This window comes from Stigmatopora argus, chromosome 1 (assembly GCF_051989625.1).
Source record: "Stigmatopora argus isolate UIUO_Sarg chromosome 1, RoL_Sarg_1.0, whole genome shotgun sequence".
In the NCBI taxonomy this organism is placed as follows: domain Eukaryota; kingdom Metazoa; phylum Chordata; class Actinopteri; order Syngnathiformes; family Syngnathidae; genus Stigmatopora; species Stigmatopora argus.
This window is the reverse complement of record NC_135387.1, coordinates 9,884,674-9,901,004: the sequence shown is the minus strand read 5'-3', so window position 1 is coordinate 9,901,004 and position 16,331 is coordinate 9,884,674. Positions and strand designations below refer to the sequence as shown.

General features: G+C 40.9%; 1 protein-coding gene across 1 annotated transcript in view; it reads right to left on the bottom strand.

Moving 5' to 3' along the window:
- Positions 1–16,331, bottom strand: part of LOC144070702 (striated muscle preferentially expressed protein kinase-like) — a 37,437-nt gene that overhangs the window by 4,903 nt on the left and 16,203 nt on the right. The window contains exons 7-36 of the mRNA XM_077595136.1: positions 15,363–15,491; positions 15,096–15,278; positions 12,397–12,548; positions 12,237–12,325; positions 11,968–12,143; positions 11,297–11,480; positions 11,062–11,135; positions 10,832–10,990; positions 10,548–10,737; positions 9,998–10,227; positions 9,810–9,929; positions 9,622–9,726; positions 9,204–9,410; positions 8,870–8,993; positions 8,501–8,673; positions 8,311–8,423; positions 8,066–8,234; positions 7,884–7,983; positions 6,565–6,765; positions 6,272–6,329; positions 6,110–6,187; positions 5,837–6,009; positions 5,730–5,756; positions 5,484–5,636; positions 5,349–5,391; positions 5,192–5,257; positions 1,141–3,694; positions 866–1,033; positions 386–508; positions 40–204 (exon numbers count right to left, since the gene is read on the bottom strand). Of these exons, the coding sequence (XP_077451262.1) occupies positions 40–204; positions 386–508; positions 866–1,033; positions 1,141–3,694; positions 5,192–5,257; positions 5,349–5,391; positions 5,484–5,636; positions 5,730–5,756; positions 5,837–6,009; positions 6,110–6,187; positions 6,272–6,329; positions 6,565–6,765; positions 7,884–7,983; positions 8,066–8,234; positions 8,311–8,423; positions 8,501–8,673; positions 8,870–8,993; positions 9,204–9,410; positions 9,622–9,726; positions 9,810–9,929; positions 9,998–10,227; positions 10,548–10,737; positions 10,832–10,990; positions 11,062–11,135; positions 11,297–11,480; positions 11,968–12,143; positions 12,237–12,325; positions 12,397–12,548; positions 15,096–15,278; positions 15,363–15,491 (6,486 nt within the window). The remainder of the gene's footprint in view (positions 1–39; positions 205–385; positions 509–865; positions 1,034–1,140; positions 3,695–5,191; positions 5,258–5,348; positions 5,392–5,483; positions 5,637–5,729; positions 5,757–5,836; positions 6,010–6,109; positions 6,188–6,271; positions 6,330–6,564; positions 6,766–7,883; positions 7,984–8,065; positions 8,235–8,310; positions 8,424–8,500; positions 8,674–8,869; positions 8,994–9,203; positions 9,411–9,621; positions 9,727–9,809; positions 9,930–9,997; positions 10,228–10,547; positions 10,738–10,831; positions 10,991–11,061; positions 11,136–11,296; positions 11,481–11,967; positions 12,144–12,236; positions 12,326–12,396; positions 12,549–15,095; positions 15,279–15,362; positions 15,492–16,331) is intronic.

Below are 16,331 nucleotides of genomic sequence, written 5' to 3'. Positions count from 1 at the left end.
CAAAATTGAAAAAGCCTTTACATAACGGCTGAGTAATACCTGATGAGTACAAATTAATTGGATCTGAACAATTGCTGTGTGGCCCTTGTCCTGCCTTGTTGACACAACACACTCGGAACTGGAACACCACATCTTGTGGTAAGTCCGTCACATTGTAATAGCAGTCAACCACTCCCGTTGCAACAGTTTTCCATGTTGAATCACCTGAAGAAACAAAATGTCTCTTCTCATCTCTTCTAAGTGACCAATACTGAAAATAATGTTAAGCACAGAGCTGCTTTGCATTGTCTATAGCTTTCACCACAATTAAGAAAATGCAAAAATTATCCATTCCCTCATTGCCACAGTTCAGAATATGTTTTTTTTATATTGTTATTTATAATACCTTCTGTCTTTCTTTCTAGTGTATAGCTGCATGGAGGTTTGGTGTCTGATGGTTTCCACAGCACCAGGGCAGTGTTGTTGTATGTCTGAGGGACTTCTGGGGTGCCAGGTCGCTTGGGCACATCTTTATAATGGCCATGAAAAATAATTTTAAAAAAGGAATGAGATGAGAGAAAACTTCATTATGTTTCAAGATGCAGATTCTTAGATGTTTTTGTTTTCATGTGTTTTATAATTTTGTGAGTATTGATTAGAATGCCAAAAAAACTTTGACATAATTACTGACATTAATGACAAGAACATTTTTATTTGTTTTATTTAGCAACCAAAAAAACCCCTGGAGGAATGGATTGAATGGCATGATTGTCTCAACAACAGAGTCACACATTGTTTAGTGTGTTAAAAATTGATGGTGTTGGTGAAGAGAGATGTGAAAATCATCAATATTTTGATGAGCGCTTTGGTCACACGAACAACTTACAAGCTATTGTCACTGTACAAGAAGTGGTGATGGCAGCGATGGGATTGGTAGCTACACATTCATACACCCCAGCATCTCTCTGGGCGCACTTTAGGATGGTAAGAAGCTGCCTGCCATCTGGATGCGACATCACACTGATTCGGTCATCCACGTCCAGCGCTTTCCGATCTATGATACAGAATTAAAATACGATAAGAAAAAAATCAGCACTCTGAATGTATCAGAAATGTCATAGCATTTTCAATTCAATCACCAATGTAACGGAAACAAGAGACCTTTCATCCAAGTTACATCTGGATGCGGATTTCCAGCAGGGAGGCAACTGAGTATGACCTTCTCGCCCTCCAGCACGATTTGGTCTTTAAGCTTGATGTGGAAAACAGGTGGAAAATCTGAAGCGGAACGGACAAATTTCTGTGAATGGGAAGTCTTCTCTCCTTTATGGGTGGGTGAAATGAGTTCAATCTGAGAAGGTGTTTTGTCCTTTTTGCTCTTGGTCAGACCCCACCTGTCCCATCTAGACCGTCGGTCATTCTCTTTCTCCGAATGAACACTGGAAGTAGATTCGATTGACTCCTTCGAGGCGCCTGCACCTGCCTGTTTTGCAAGCTGATTCTCAGGCAGATCCATTCCTTTCAGCCCCCGCCCCTCAGACTGCGAGTGGCGATGACGAGAAAACAAAGGTGTCCGCTTTTCTTCTGTGTCCTCTTGTCTTTGGTCTGACAGGCTGCGTACTTTTGTGGGCTTCCCCATCACTTTATTCTCAAACTTGTGTCGCATTGCTAGGATGGGAGAATCTGTGAGCCTACTCAGTTCCTGCTCTTTCTGACTTCCCTCTGCTTTATTTTTCCTGTCCTCAGACTGGCTTCTCATTTTGGCAGAAATTCCAGCAACTTTGGACTCAAACATGCGTTTCATAGCAGATACTGCAGAATCATCAATTTTTGTCCGTTCTCTTGTTTCTGGCTCCTTTGTGTCCAAAGATTTACTACGACCAATTGCCCAAGTAACACGCTTAGTGACTGCACTTTCCTGGGTGCTCTGAGACTTTCCTTCCTTCGACTTGTCGGCTTGTTTATCAACAGATGTTGATCTCTTTCCTCGCACTGAAAACCTCCCAATAAGACTTAGGCCTGATTCTTTCCCCTTATCTTCTCGCAGGTCTTGAACTGATTTGGACTTCTCCTGTAGCCCTCTGGAGACCATTTCAAGAGGTGCTCCACCCCGCCCTGGTCGGTAAACCTCATCGTCTCTGCCGTCAATCTTCCGGCTCAGTGTAGGGGATTTTTCCTCCGATTTGTTTCTGGTTAGTTTTCTGAGGCCGCGGGTCAGAGATGATTCCCTCTTCTTGAATCTTGCTTCAAAGACCTCTTCCGAGTCAATGTCTTTTATATCTGTTCGGAGAATTGGGTGATGCTGAATTCCAGACACTGCTGGGTTTGAAGATGAGGAAAAGTGAGCAGAGGCTTGCTCTGTAGTTGCCACCTTGGCAAACACTGCCGGGTGCTGAGGTGAAATAGTGATGTCTTTGGGCCCGTGTTCTTTTACCTTGTCTGACAATTGGTCAGATGTTCCAGAAGACCGCACAACACCTTTTTCTTTATTCTCACGCACTTTTTCCTCTTTGATTTTTTGATCCAGGTATTCTTTCCGTTTGCCTTCTACCTCATCATCTTCTTCTATCACAATTAAAGGAGTAACAAGTGAGGATGATCTCCGTTCACATTCTGTTTTGTTTACATTTTCTTTATTGGTCCTTTTCACTTGATTGTTCTGTTGGTCCAGTAGTTCTGCTGGGTATATAAACGATGTGCGTTGTGTGGGTGACTCCATTGTTTGTTCGGTGAGGACAGACATGGATGTGGCCTCCTGAAGTTTCTTTCCTTCAGTGCTTTCGATGCTTACCGATGGGATTTCTAGGGGAGCTCCACACCTACGATGCAGTGGCACTGGTTGAGAATCCCCTTGAGTGAAGGAAGCGCTTTTCTGAAAAACTTTCGTTCTTGGTGTGTCCTGTCCAGCATTCTCAGAAGATGCTGCCCTAATGAGCGTGGATGCTCCTCCTCTGGATCGTCTAAGGTTACGATCAAGAGACCCTGTCTGTGTTTCATCTTCCATGCCAAGTGTTTCAAATAAGGGCCCTCTCAGGCCACTCATCTTTCTATCCACGCTACCTCCCCTGAGCAGCCGTTGTCTCATGAGCTCCAGTTTCAGAGCATAATCTTCCTGGCTCAGTTTTGTCATTCCAGGGCTTGGACTTCGGTTAGGCAATTCCAGAGAAACTGTCTTTTTCAGGTTATTGCTGCACATTTCATTAGCCTTCTTATTATCACTATCATCTTGGTCTATATGGAGAAGTAATGCAGAGTCGGCAGAACTGCCTCTCCTCATGGTAGATCTTTTTGCTTTTATCTGAGACTCATCTGTCTCTGTACTTGATCCTTTTTTGAGTGGAGCTCTTTTTTTCTGTTGAATTATCTCCTTCTCTGGGTTATCGTCTTTAAGCGTTTTACCAGTTGCTCCTTTGTTACCAGCTGTGTTCAAGTTGTCCGTAGCTCTATCAGCAATTTCATGGGGCATCTCTGTGACGTGTTCATCACCGGGCATCTCATTCAGGGAAACTCTGGAACCGGAGAAAAACATAGATAGCGGCATAGGAATGAAGGGAAGTTCATCCACGTCTGCATCCGAGTCGGAGGACGATGAAGGTGGTGGTGAGCCTTCTTTTAAATTCCGCGCCACAGCAATCGACACATGGCTAGATGCATCGTTAAGTAGCTCTGGAATTGTCCGCATCACCATCTTTGATTTGTAATTGATTAGGGAGCACTGGGGAGAAAATATCAGAATAAAAAGCAATGAACAACAATTTTTTTCATCTACCACTAGAATTGGCACACCCCCACAAGCTAATGAGATCTAACTAAATTCAGAAAGATTAAAATCTTCTTTATAATAATAACAATATTTTTTATCTATGCTTAGCACTGTCAGAATGGCACAGTATTAATGAACAATTTGTTAAATTCATAAAGTAATGCTCTTTGCTAGTTTGGCCCCTATCACAGATTAATACCGGAGGCAGATTACATTTTAGAATGGTGGCCAGTCAATAGCAGGTGTTCTATATATTCACTTCAAATATTATACCATGGCAAACAGCAATGGCGACACTTAAACAACATCTATTTCATTGGTATAAATGACTCAGCTGCCTGACATTTCAGTTTCTGTATGGATTTATACAAAAAAATGTACTACCTCGGTTCATGCACTATTATCTGTTCATGTAAATTTGTAAAGGAATGCATGCGCCCATGGCTCAGTTGGGCTTTTTCCCTGTGCAGTGTAAATGAACATCATTAGCTCGATGGTCCCACATTACAAATGCAGTTGCGTATTTTTGATTATTTTCTCTTTGATTAGACACTCAGAAAGACTCCTCAAGAAACAGAAAACTGCCATGATGGTTTTAGGAAGCTTAATTGAATTACAATAGGAAAAAAAAGATGTTAAAACAAATCTATTCACTGTGCACTTTGGTTGAGTGGAATCAAGCATTTGCACTATACTGCAGAACAACGAGGCAATAAAGGCAAAAACAATGTCTAAAGAAGTAGAGAACTAGTAGAGACTTGTGTTTGTGACTTCAGCGGAAAACTTTTTGGTGGTGGTTTGATGAGTCGAAAATAATAACGAGAAAAATAGCAAACAGAAATAAATAAAAGAAGTAATGCTTATGCAAAAGAGGGGACTATTATTTAGTTCTGGGTCTGTAATTTAAATATACATTTAAATGGCACTAAAGTTTTCTTACATTTTTACAGTTAAGTTAGTTGTCATCATACCAGGTTTGCACACCAATTTGAGTTGAAAGTGCATGCTTTGAATGTAATTAATAGAGTTGTTTAGTTTGGCCTCTTGACCTGGGTCTCTGCAAAAGTTGAATTCCCATCAATATGCAGCTGACTGGATGCAATTTGAATATTCAATATTTTTAAATTTAAACTTTTTGCTCTGACTGGCTGTATTTGGTGTGGGTATGTCGATGAAAAGCTTGTGGGTGTGTGGTGACTGACAAAGTTTAGGGACATGGACTACAATCATTATTCAACTATATAAATTAATACAGTGCTGAATAAAGTCACAGAACAAATGAGGTTTGGGGTACTATTGTATTTTGATAAAACGTTTTGATAGAATTTAGCATGAGCAATAATTAGTGTCAACGTACAGGCATGTGCACATATTTGATTGAATCTCATTACACTGTGGAGGTGTGCCTTATTTTGTGGTCCATTTGTAAAAATTGAAAATGTCTTGTACCTGCCATCGCCTTCTTGACAAAACCTGCTTTAGTCTTGTTGTGCAGATGCTCTTGTTACTTTCTGACTGCAAAATGAAAAAGTCATTTTTAAAAAAAAGAAGAGGCAGAGGGCTGTTGGGGGTTAAGAAAAAGAAAGAAATCTGACATGTTCTGTACCTTGAACCAAGGATGACGAAGGCACTCAAGGGCAGTGGGCCTCCTGGGAGATGGAATATACCACTGTTTAGTGGCAGTATTACAAAGCTCAAATCATTTCCCAAAATACATGTAGACATCAGATGTAGAACTTACAGTCGGTCCACCACCAAGAGTTTGATGACAAACCCTTTTGCCTCTTTGCAGAAATCAGAGAACATGCTCTCGTCAAAAGCCACGTTGTAGTTGCGAATATTTAACACTGTAGATCTGTCGTTTTCACCAGCGAATGGTGACACTCCTGTCAGACTGGAATATGTTTCATTCATTCATATTCTATACGCTTATTCTTAAATAGCTTCTACATCTAACAATGCATTTAATTTGTGCTGTTTTACCTACCAGAGATACGTAATGACTGCAACTGGCCTGCGGGGTGGAACATAGAAACATACATGAATGATGGCCTTGTGCTTCAATTTAAATGGTTACACATGGAACAGGCTCACCATATGTCTGTTGCTGTTGAGACTGGGTGTTGGTTCACAATCTCTGGTGCCACATATTCCGGTGTGCCATACTTGCAGTAGTGCTCCTCAGACGACTGTAGTCTGATGGCGTTCCCGAAGTCACAAATTCGAATCTGGTCACTCCTGGCATTTGCCATCAAAATGTTTTCTGGCTAATAGCCGATAAATACAAGAACAATCAAATCTTCTAGTTGTAACATTATTTCATGAACCCAGTGACATCATGGCATCATCTAGCAGACTAGCAATTACCTTAATGTCAAGGTGGGCAATGTCTTTCTCATGAAGGTAGCGGAGGCCTTCTAAAACCTGCTGAACACTTTGTCGAATCTGTGTAGATGCATAAACGATGACATGAGGTCTAAAGTAGGTGATATGAAGAAATTTCAATAGGCAAAAACATATCTAACCCACCTCTTGCTCTGTGACTGTAGTTTTCCTAGCCATTCGTTCCAACAGTTCCTCATGACACCTTGAACCCACAATTGAGGAATAACTACTACCAATCACACATGAAATGCATCCTATTACACATGACTCTTGTCGTGTTAAAGGCACTCAAAAATGAGGGATTAAGTGGGATTTGAGACTGAAGACATTAAAATATTGTGTTAGGTCTTAAGTACATTCAGGTACGCACTCCATTGGTGGATTGTGGAAGTGCCAGAAGTACAATAAGTGCTTTTATAATAAATAAAAAAAGATACAACTCTGTGATCAGCACCACCACATTCTTTTTCTCAAAGGCATCGTGGAAGTAGACGATCTGCTTGTGGTCCAGTTCAGACAACAGTTCCATCTCCTGCAGTGCCAAGGCTTTCCTTTTTGCACGTGCAGAAACGAACTTGGCAGCAAAATCCTTCTTTTCCGTTTTCTGTGTCACTCGCTTTACATAGGAAAAGGCCCCTCTGTGACAGACAAAGTGTACAATTTGCTGAATTTCAAGTTTCTTCTGCCTAATTCAATCGCTCAAACAGTTACCCCTCGGCTTTGCCTTACCCCAGTAGTTTAGAATTATGCTTTACAGCAGGGATGCTCAAACTTTCTTTGCTCAAGATCTACAAGGAGCCAAACGCTCGCTACCTTTTGTCTAGGCCACCGACAAAGCTGAAATACTTTTCATCACTGCATGAGCCAATATAGCATTCCCTCACTACTATTTTGCAGATTCAATGCATTGCAGGGTTTTAAAAAGTATTCATTTAAAAAAAATGCATTGTTTCATGTTGTGGTGAGAGAGAGAGAGTTTCCCAGCATGGCAATATGAATAATAGGCATAAGGTGCATGGTCTGTTCCCCTTTCTCATCCTACTGAATGATTAACTGTCTCAATTTTTTGTCCACAGGTGTGGAAAAGAAGCCACTGCTATCAGTTCATTACCAAGCCCGACATTTCAAATACGATGGCCGTTGTTCCAAGTCCTCGATGCGCGGACATCAGTAGGATGAGAAAGTGTCTCAAAACCTTTGTCTACAGGTGCAGACACTAATGTTTGATCCTGATATCTCGCTGGATTTGACCCGCAAACACGAGGGCCCCGTGCCACCGATGTGAGGAGCATTTGATGGGCAGTTCGAACAGAACTCCACCTTCTTCTTTTCGTTACAAATGAATGAGAGATTTGAAGATCTCAGACATGTACGTGAAAATCATGGATATATTTCTGGGTCTTGAAAACACATTTGTGAATCCCACAACTGGCTGCCAGTAGTAGCTCATGCAAACTGCACAAAGCAGTGAGTACTCAGTTTGAGCTTGAGTAGAGAGCAGTTTTCCTCTTTTTGAGGCTTTAAGGGCGCGAGACGAACCAACGAAAAATGGAACCAGCATGATTATTGTTTTAGTTGAAAGGGGGTAATACAATCTTATTATCATGTGATTTATAAATATCACCTTGGTGATCAACTGGTAGATTGCGATCGACATGGTTAACACCAATACATTAAAATAAATATTTTAGTCACATCTGTGCAACAAAAGGTTCAACTTGCTTGGATTATCCCTCCCAAGGATGAACACGCATACCTGCCTATTTCTTTGTGCAGGTCATAATAATCGGTCAAGCGTCGCATCTTTCTTAGAATGCTTCCCTCATCTTCCATTGGCTCAATGGAATCTTTTCGCTCTGCAGAAGACATGCACACTTTTACATTCGCCCACATACACAAAAATATGATAATGTGCTGATTTACACATGATTTATGAACCTGTGTGAACTGTCAGCTCAGCCTTGCAGGAGTTGGATGCAGCAAGATTTTTGGCTGTGCACGTGTACACACCAGAGTGCTCGGTGCGGGCATTGAGGATTACAAGAGAATATTCTGGGTCATCATACACAAAGGTGTAATAGTTGCTTTCAGAAAGAAGCAGATCATCCTGCGAAAGATTTTAACACAACATATCCAATACTAATAGTCGGCTTTTAAGATTGTAACTTTTGTAGTAATTATACCTTGTACCACAGAATATCTGGATCTGGCTTCCCTTCGACTACAACAGCCAGACGGGAGGTTTCTCCAGCTTGAACGTCAACATCCTCCATGATTGTTTCAAACTTTGGCGGAACTGTGATGTGGAATTGGCAGAAAAATAATCATTTTTGCGTTTTTGGACTAAGGTAACCAAGTCTGCTGTGGTCCAACCTGCCATGATCAGCTGCAATGTGCAGAGGTCACTGCCAAACTGGTTGCTGGCAACCACCATCAGATGGCCAAGATCCAAGGTTTTAACGCGGTGGAGCTTCAGGGAGTGTTGATCATCATCCGGCGTGTTCATCTCGCACACCCCAGGTTTGTTCACAAGTGCAAAACCCCTCCTATTGAACAGAGAACCAACATGTAGAAGGGTAATCACTTACAGTTGACCTCTCACAGAATTTCAATTTTTTTCCAATCTTTCAAGCATAAGGTGGTTTAAAATGAAAGTGTGGCCTGGATAAAAAAATATCATCTGTGTAGTTTTTTTTTTCCAGATTTGAGTGAAATTGGTTTTGTAAGTCACAAAAATGTTACCTTTTCCATGTGACTGTGGCGTGTACATGGTTCAGGGTGATCGTCATGCTCACGGGTTGGTTCTCCACAACATACACAATGTCAGGTTTGTCCACAATCACAGGAGGTTTCCTCAAATAAGGTCCTACAGAAAGATTTTGCTGTATGAATGCTCAGAAACCAGCATTCAAAAATTCTAGCTGAAACTTATAATGACTTATGGTCTTTTTTTAGAGTTGTTCTTTTATTTTTATAATATTGAAAATAAAATCTGAATTTATATGAAATTTCTGAGCAAACGATTTCCTCTCAAAGTGGATTTGTAATTAATGTAGCTTTTAGGACCTTTTGATACCTTTGTCAATTAGCTGGACTAAATCAGTTGATGGCGAAGGCTTGCTGAGAGTCTTGCCGTTGGATGCCAGGATCCTGAAAGCGTAGCGGACCCCCTTGGAAAGGCCGCTGATTGTATAGCTGCTTTCCCTCAAGTTGGATGTCACATTGGACCACTGGATGGAGCCCAGGGATTGCTGCTGGACCACATATGACAAAGAACCAGGATCTGCAACGAATTAAGAAAATCATGAAACAAAGTAGTACCCAAAAGTACGTATGCAACTCTTCTAATCCATTTGTTGAAAGATTGCTACAACCAAAAAAATTAGAATTTAACATCTTAAACATTAGCCTACTGAACCACAAAACATGCCGATAACTAAGCAACTCACAAGCTAAAAAAAAAACTTCCACTGATTCAGGAAAAAATGCATTACCATATGATGGTTCCAGCCTCTTTGATCTGTTCCAGCTGAGGGTGATCGTTTTTCCTGTGATGGCCTCTATGACTGGAGGGCCATCAGGTGGATCTGGGACAATATCTGTTCAGAAAGCACGAAAGGATGTCTTCAAATTTTGTGAAGGGAACAAAACATACCATCAATTTGAAGGCACCTGGGGCTACCTGTGACATATAAATGGGCATAGCAGGCTGCTTTGCCTACTTTGTTAGCGATGACAGCTTTGTAGACGCCACCATCAGCATGGCAAACAGTCGGAATGACTAGACTGTGGACATCCCTGTCTGAATGAGAAACAGAGCTCTGAAGTTGTGTCTTGTACTCAAAGATGGTTTGTCAGGTCTTTGCTTACTTTGAATCATTTTGTGCTCCTCGCTGCTCTCAATGCGCTTGCCGTTGTGGTACCATGTGATGGCCAGAAAAGGGAGGCCAATCACCTTGCAGCTCAGCAGAGCCTCTTTGCCGTCAATTACTTCTAAATCAGACAGAGGTTTGACAAAGTCTGGCATTGTTCTTTTCACCACTTCGCTCTCCAATTGTTCTGGCTCCTCTGGGATGGATGGCATCTTTTCAAGTTTGGACCTGCAGTGGAAGAGTTTGGAAAACGGGAAGTTCCACTCTTGGTTATTTTTCTTAACTCTTTCAAAGATCTCATGGTAGCATTGTCACGAGTTATTTTTGCCTTGCATTATACAGTGTTCAATAAATAAGAATGTTAACCTCCTCCTTAAATATGGCACAATGGAATAATCTTTGAATGTAAATGTCTGATAGAAGTTGATAAAATGACCACAATAAAAGTCCTGTTATTAGATTGTGTTGTATTGTATTGTTAATGAAAATACAGTACATTACATTATGCTTTTTCATTAAAAATAACGTACTTGATCTCAAAATCTTACATATGTGAGGAGACGGTGGCCCTGTGTTCTTGGATGTAAAGCTCAGCGGTGCATTCAGACTTTCCATGAATGTTCTGAGCCACAGCAGTGTAGAAACCCTCTGTGTCGCTGCTGACGTTGGCGATTACGAGCGAATGCCGCCCACCCTCTTTGAGAATGCAAATGTTGTCGCTCTCCTCCACTTTTGACTCTGGAGTTATACAGAGGAGAAACACGGCATTACTTTGAAGGCCATGAGTCACGATTCCATAGATGGCCACAACAAGTCATTAGAGCTTTCCTACCAAAGTGCATCCAGGTGACTTGTGGTGCCGGTGACCCGCTCACCTTGCAGTCTAAGCGGGCCGTGCGACCTGCGATGACCTCAAGGATGTCCAGTGTACGGGTGAACAATGGTTCCTTGGAGGGAGTCACCTTAAGGTTTGCACTGGAGGTCAACTCATCTAAACATGGAATGAAATGCTTTTATTTTCTCTCTGTCACCATCATGAATAAAGGCAAGTCTGTTGTTCACCTTTAGCTGTGCTCAATTTGCAAGTGTAGGTACCACTGTCATCCTCATGCACTGAATTCAGCAGCAGGCGGCATCTGGGTCGGGGCACATCGTGTCAAGGAGGAAAATTGTCATGGAGGCTAAATAATTTTCTGTTAAGACACTTTTTTCATACTCATGCATAATCTTTAATCAGATAAAAGGCTAGAAGAGACACAAACAAGGCTGACAAGATTTGACACAGGAACAAACTTACCTCCGGCCATCACAGTGCATCTTGCAGTTAAGCAGCGCAGGTTGGATCAGCTTCCCATTAGACAGCCAATCCACATCCACGTCAGGTGGTCCAGTGATATGGCATTCAAACATGGCCGACTCACCGGCCTCCACCATGAGATCTTTTACATCTTGGATAATTTTCAGCTGGGTTTGTGATGGAGCTGATGATCAATGTAATGCATTTTAACATAGGAACAGTGGTTTGCTTGTGCTCATTATGTCATCTATCTATTTTACACTTTTCTGTTGATAATGATAAATACAACATAAAGGACAATATAATTCAGTGTTCATTTTGTACACATACTGTAGTAGAATTGTTTCTCTTCAATTTCTTTTTATACTATTTCAATGATATACTGTAGGTTGCAAACGAATTATTGTAATCCTTTTTTTATACTCTTTTACCAAACTTCATTCATTATTAATGATAATTCATTAATTTCAGTCAACCCTTACTAGCTATTTACCCATGTATTTATTCAAACATGCAACTCTGTCAAAAGTGACTTGAGCCTTTTAAAAGAGATGCTACGTGTCCACCAACGAACTGAAGAGAAGAGCTTAGTGTCTTCGATTCAGTCACGAAATGTCTAAAGACAAATTGATCACATTGGTTCAAGAGAGGTAATTTCTGTGATCTCTCACCTTTAATCTTGACCCGGCATTCCTCCTGTTTTTTTCCACACTCATTAACAAGCTGGCAAGAATAGACCCCAGCATCCGACCTCTGTGCTGAAAGGATTCTAATCTCGCTGGCCCCTCCTTCCATATCCCTCAAATAAAAGCGTCCAGCAGTCTTCACTGCGATTCCCTCCTTTAGCCTGGATCAGAAAAACATGGTGACGTGGTCAGTAGCAGGTAATTAAACTGAGCGTGAAGTCATGTCTGGTCACTGTCTTATGAAAATATATCACCAGTTAACCATCGGTTTGGGCTGCCCAGTGACTTTTATGGAGATGACTACATCTTGGCCCTCCGTCACTTCTTGGTCACATGGTCCCACCTTTTTAAAACGTATCGGTCAGTTCTTTCAGGATTTGCTGGATAATTACTGCGGCTTTCAGAATCTCCTACTTGAAAAGAAGGTGGCTCTTTGAAATTCTTAGTCTGCGAAGAAGCACCGCCGTTGAGTGTCCTCACCTCCTCCTGTGTACTCCAGTGCCCCTGATCTGAATAGAAAGTGCAGGTCTTACTATCTGGAGCACTGATGAGTCTCTCATTTTGGTCTGGAAAAGAAGGGGATACCTAATTTGATTCCTGTTTAATATATGAATTTGAAAAATCCATGTAGGTACTTTAGTTTAATAAGTGTATGCTATTCAACCAAGAAATATGCAGCTCCAGGTCCTGGAAAGCCATTGGATTGTAACAACTAATCTACTTCTCTTCACCCAAAGTTCACAATCGGCAGAGGCAGCACAGTAATGTGCACACAGCAGATAATGAATGAAACCCTTAATGTCTGACTCATTAAGTCAATTATGCCCACATAGCTACAGAGAAGAATCCGTCTGGACATTGCCATCAGAAGTGATTGGATAAACCAATGCTAGAACTTTGACTTAATTTACGATGCTCTATTAAAGCTCAGCTAGACTAAAATAATTGGGCTTAGGTGGCTTGGTTTTTCACAGAATGTAATACAATCTTACTACTAAATTAGCGACTATCAGATTTTTGAAAATTGTGTTTTACTCTGCTTTAGAGTGAACCTTATTACATCTCTTTCATTGACACAAGAAACAATATCGGTTCCAAAACCTAGGTAAACATCATGGAAACAGAAGGAGACTGGGAAACACCAGCACATAAAGTCAACAACTATACCATCGTACTATCATCTACTATAACAGGGGTGCCCATTACGTATATCACCCAGGAACTATTGGTAGATCACCATGGTACTATTGGTAGATTGCACAAAAATAACATTTTGATCCATCTTCTCTGTCAATTTTCCTAGGTAGGCTCTTATGAATTTGGCATGTCCGCAGTAAGCTTTAGCGTGAATCGAGAGTGGATTTTCACCCCCATTCTCAGCCACTTTCATACATGTTGATAGACTCTAATTCGAGCTATATCATTGCATAATTGCTGAGCTTCTTCAGTGGCCTGAAAAAAAATCAAAATTGTTGAAGGTTATTTCAACGACATGCAAAACTCCATGAAAATTAGATCTTGGAGCGAAAAAGTTTCAACTCCCAGAAAGTCAGTCATGTGTTATACCTTTCCACAAATATGGTATGTTAGAAGTGCAATCAGTGGAATGCAGTCAGGTTCTTCTTTATTCGGCACAACCCATATTGGTTAAAGTGTCTGTGGAACAAAAAGCTACACCCGCAATGGCCCTTCAGGACCGCTTTGCCCTCTAGGAGTAAAAAGGTCTAAGCGCCCCTCTATTATAACATTGTATTCATTTCACTGACATTGGTTGGATTTCCACTAAGAAACTGAGACTTTGAATTATTGTTTGGATACACAGTATGTGCCCTTCTCCAATGAGTCTAAAGTGTAGTCTGCCTCTTGCCTGAAGTCAGCTGGCATATGTTATTGGGATATATTGTCTGTGACCCTGAATTGAATATGATGTGTAGGAAACGGCTGGCTAGATAGATGGCCCCAAACTGTTATTTCAGTACTTCATTTAATGCAAGTGCATTGCTTGGGTAAGTAAGTGTATCCATTTGAGTAGGTCATTCTATGGCTCGCAATGACAAAGTGCAACAATTTATTGCACTATATTCGCAGTTGTTTGAAAGGCAATCTCTCACTCATATTGGATTTTTATGCACTTATAATTGAAGCCTGAGTGAAAAATCGAGGATACCTGCCTTAAAATATGAATACTGCTGCTCCAATATCACAAATATCTAACAGCTGAAATATGAAGGGTCATTTGAACAATGTCGTCTAAAAATTCAAACTAAAGGCTCATCACACCAGTTTGTCTCTTTCGATGAAAGTGGATATGTAATATCAAAAAAAAAAAAAAAATACAATCTAAATAAATGAATAAAATTGGTGTTTTAAGTTTTGAAATATCGATTTTTTTAATAGAATATAAAAAAGAGTCAAACTTCTCAGTTGCCTTCATTTAGGATTGATAGTGATAGTCAACAAAACTAGATTAAACTTTTTCTCAAAAAAACCCTGCACATATCTGAGCTGACCACCCATAAATAAAAACTCTAACATTCCCAACGCAATGACATATGCACTGACCTCCTCAATCAAATTCATTAATCTAGATCACCAAATGGAAGCAGAGAAATATCTCAATCAAATCAGTGCCATGCTGTGCCGGAGCTATGAAAAGAAAAGTGTTGAGTCATCTTGCTTTCCGCAAATCATTTGCGCTTTCGCTGCCTGGAGAACATCAAGCTAGATAAAAAGCTCAAACAGGGACACAAGGCAGAGTGCATTTACCCTGAAGACCAACAGGGTGGCTAAAAATACCCAGCAAGGTGGACTGACTAGCCTAATAAGGTAACACAGACCAAAGCTGCTGGTGACGCCGTTTCCAGTTGCTATCAAAACTGTATCATGCGTCAGCAATGAGAATTCACAATATAGCTGATATGAAATTGGATTGTTTATAATCTTTCTACTGATTACATGTTTTTTAGCTCCAGCCAACCTAATGTTCAGTCACACCTTTTGAAGAAGAAATTGGTTGCCATGGTTACCTGCCAACGAGTGACACCAGCAGGGGTACCACTTAGGTCAGATAACGGGAGTCTGGTATACAGTATGTTAATGTCTTCTTCGTTTACCTGACTGGATATGTAGCATGGCGTTGCAGGATGCTCTTCCTGCCAAATTGACAGCAGATACGCAGTACAATCCGGCAGCACTTTGCCTAGTACATTTTATCACCAGGCTGTGCTGGCTGCCCTCAGACTTGACCATGTGGGGGAAGCCATTTCGTATCTTCTCACCATTTTTGGTCCATGTCACTAAGGAGGAGAGAATAAGCGAAATTCATAAAACTGCAAAGATTTTCCCATCCATCCTGCTCGACCCACAGTTCTGGGCTTCACCTTTTGGTGGAGGGCAGCCGTCAATGGTGCATGCCAGAGAGACCTGTGCGCCGCAGGGTGCAATGGTGTCCTTAAGGGGTATGCTAAATACTGGGGCATTCCTTCCATCCTCATCATCTGATGAGCAGCCTGTAACAAAAAAAGTTATGTACAGTAAGTTAGTTACGGGTGGCTTTTTCTGGTGTTTTTTGAATTTGTTGTTTTACAGTGGTACCTCTACTCAACAAATTAATTTGTTCCATAAGTGGTTTCGTAACTTGTATTTTTGAGAAGTAGACATACATTTTACCTTAAAAGCCCCAATCCTACCAAGGTCCCAAATACTACCCCTGAAACCCTTTACATTTTTAGTGAAATATCTGACACACTAATACACACTAAAAAGATTTAAAATATATTTATTAATCCATTAACATAAATAACAAACATATGCAAAATATTTTCTATTGTTGTTGAAGGGCATAGGTAAGAGAGAAGACAAATGTTTGGCCACTAACAAAACACACGAACACATGGGGCCCATGATAAATTGATGAAGAACAAATTGCTTTAACCACACTGGAAAAGCTCACGAAACTCCGTGCTAGAACACAGTGGTGACCAACAGCGGTCACAGGCCCACAAGAAGCATCATGGAGTATGGAGACAGTTCCGTCTGATGGCTAAGGTGTTGGAAGACAGCCAATGGAAGGCAAGCAAGGTGTTGGAAGTTGTATGCTAATAGGGGAGTAACGTTATCGTGCCAATTTCAAAATTAAATACAGAATACAGGAAGTGCAATCACATTACGGGCGATGTCAGAATTTTTTGGGGGATTTTGCGTTTCGTAAGTTGAATTTCTTTTTGATTCGGAGACAAAATTTCCTCATTGAGGCGTTTTTTAACCTGAATATTTTGTACGTAGAGATACCACTGTGTTCATCTGTCTATAAAAGGACTTAAGGTGTATTCCTCCTTGTCCAGGATAAA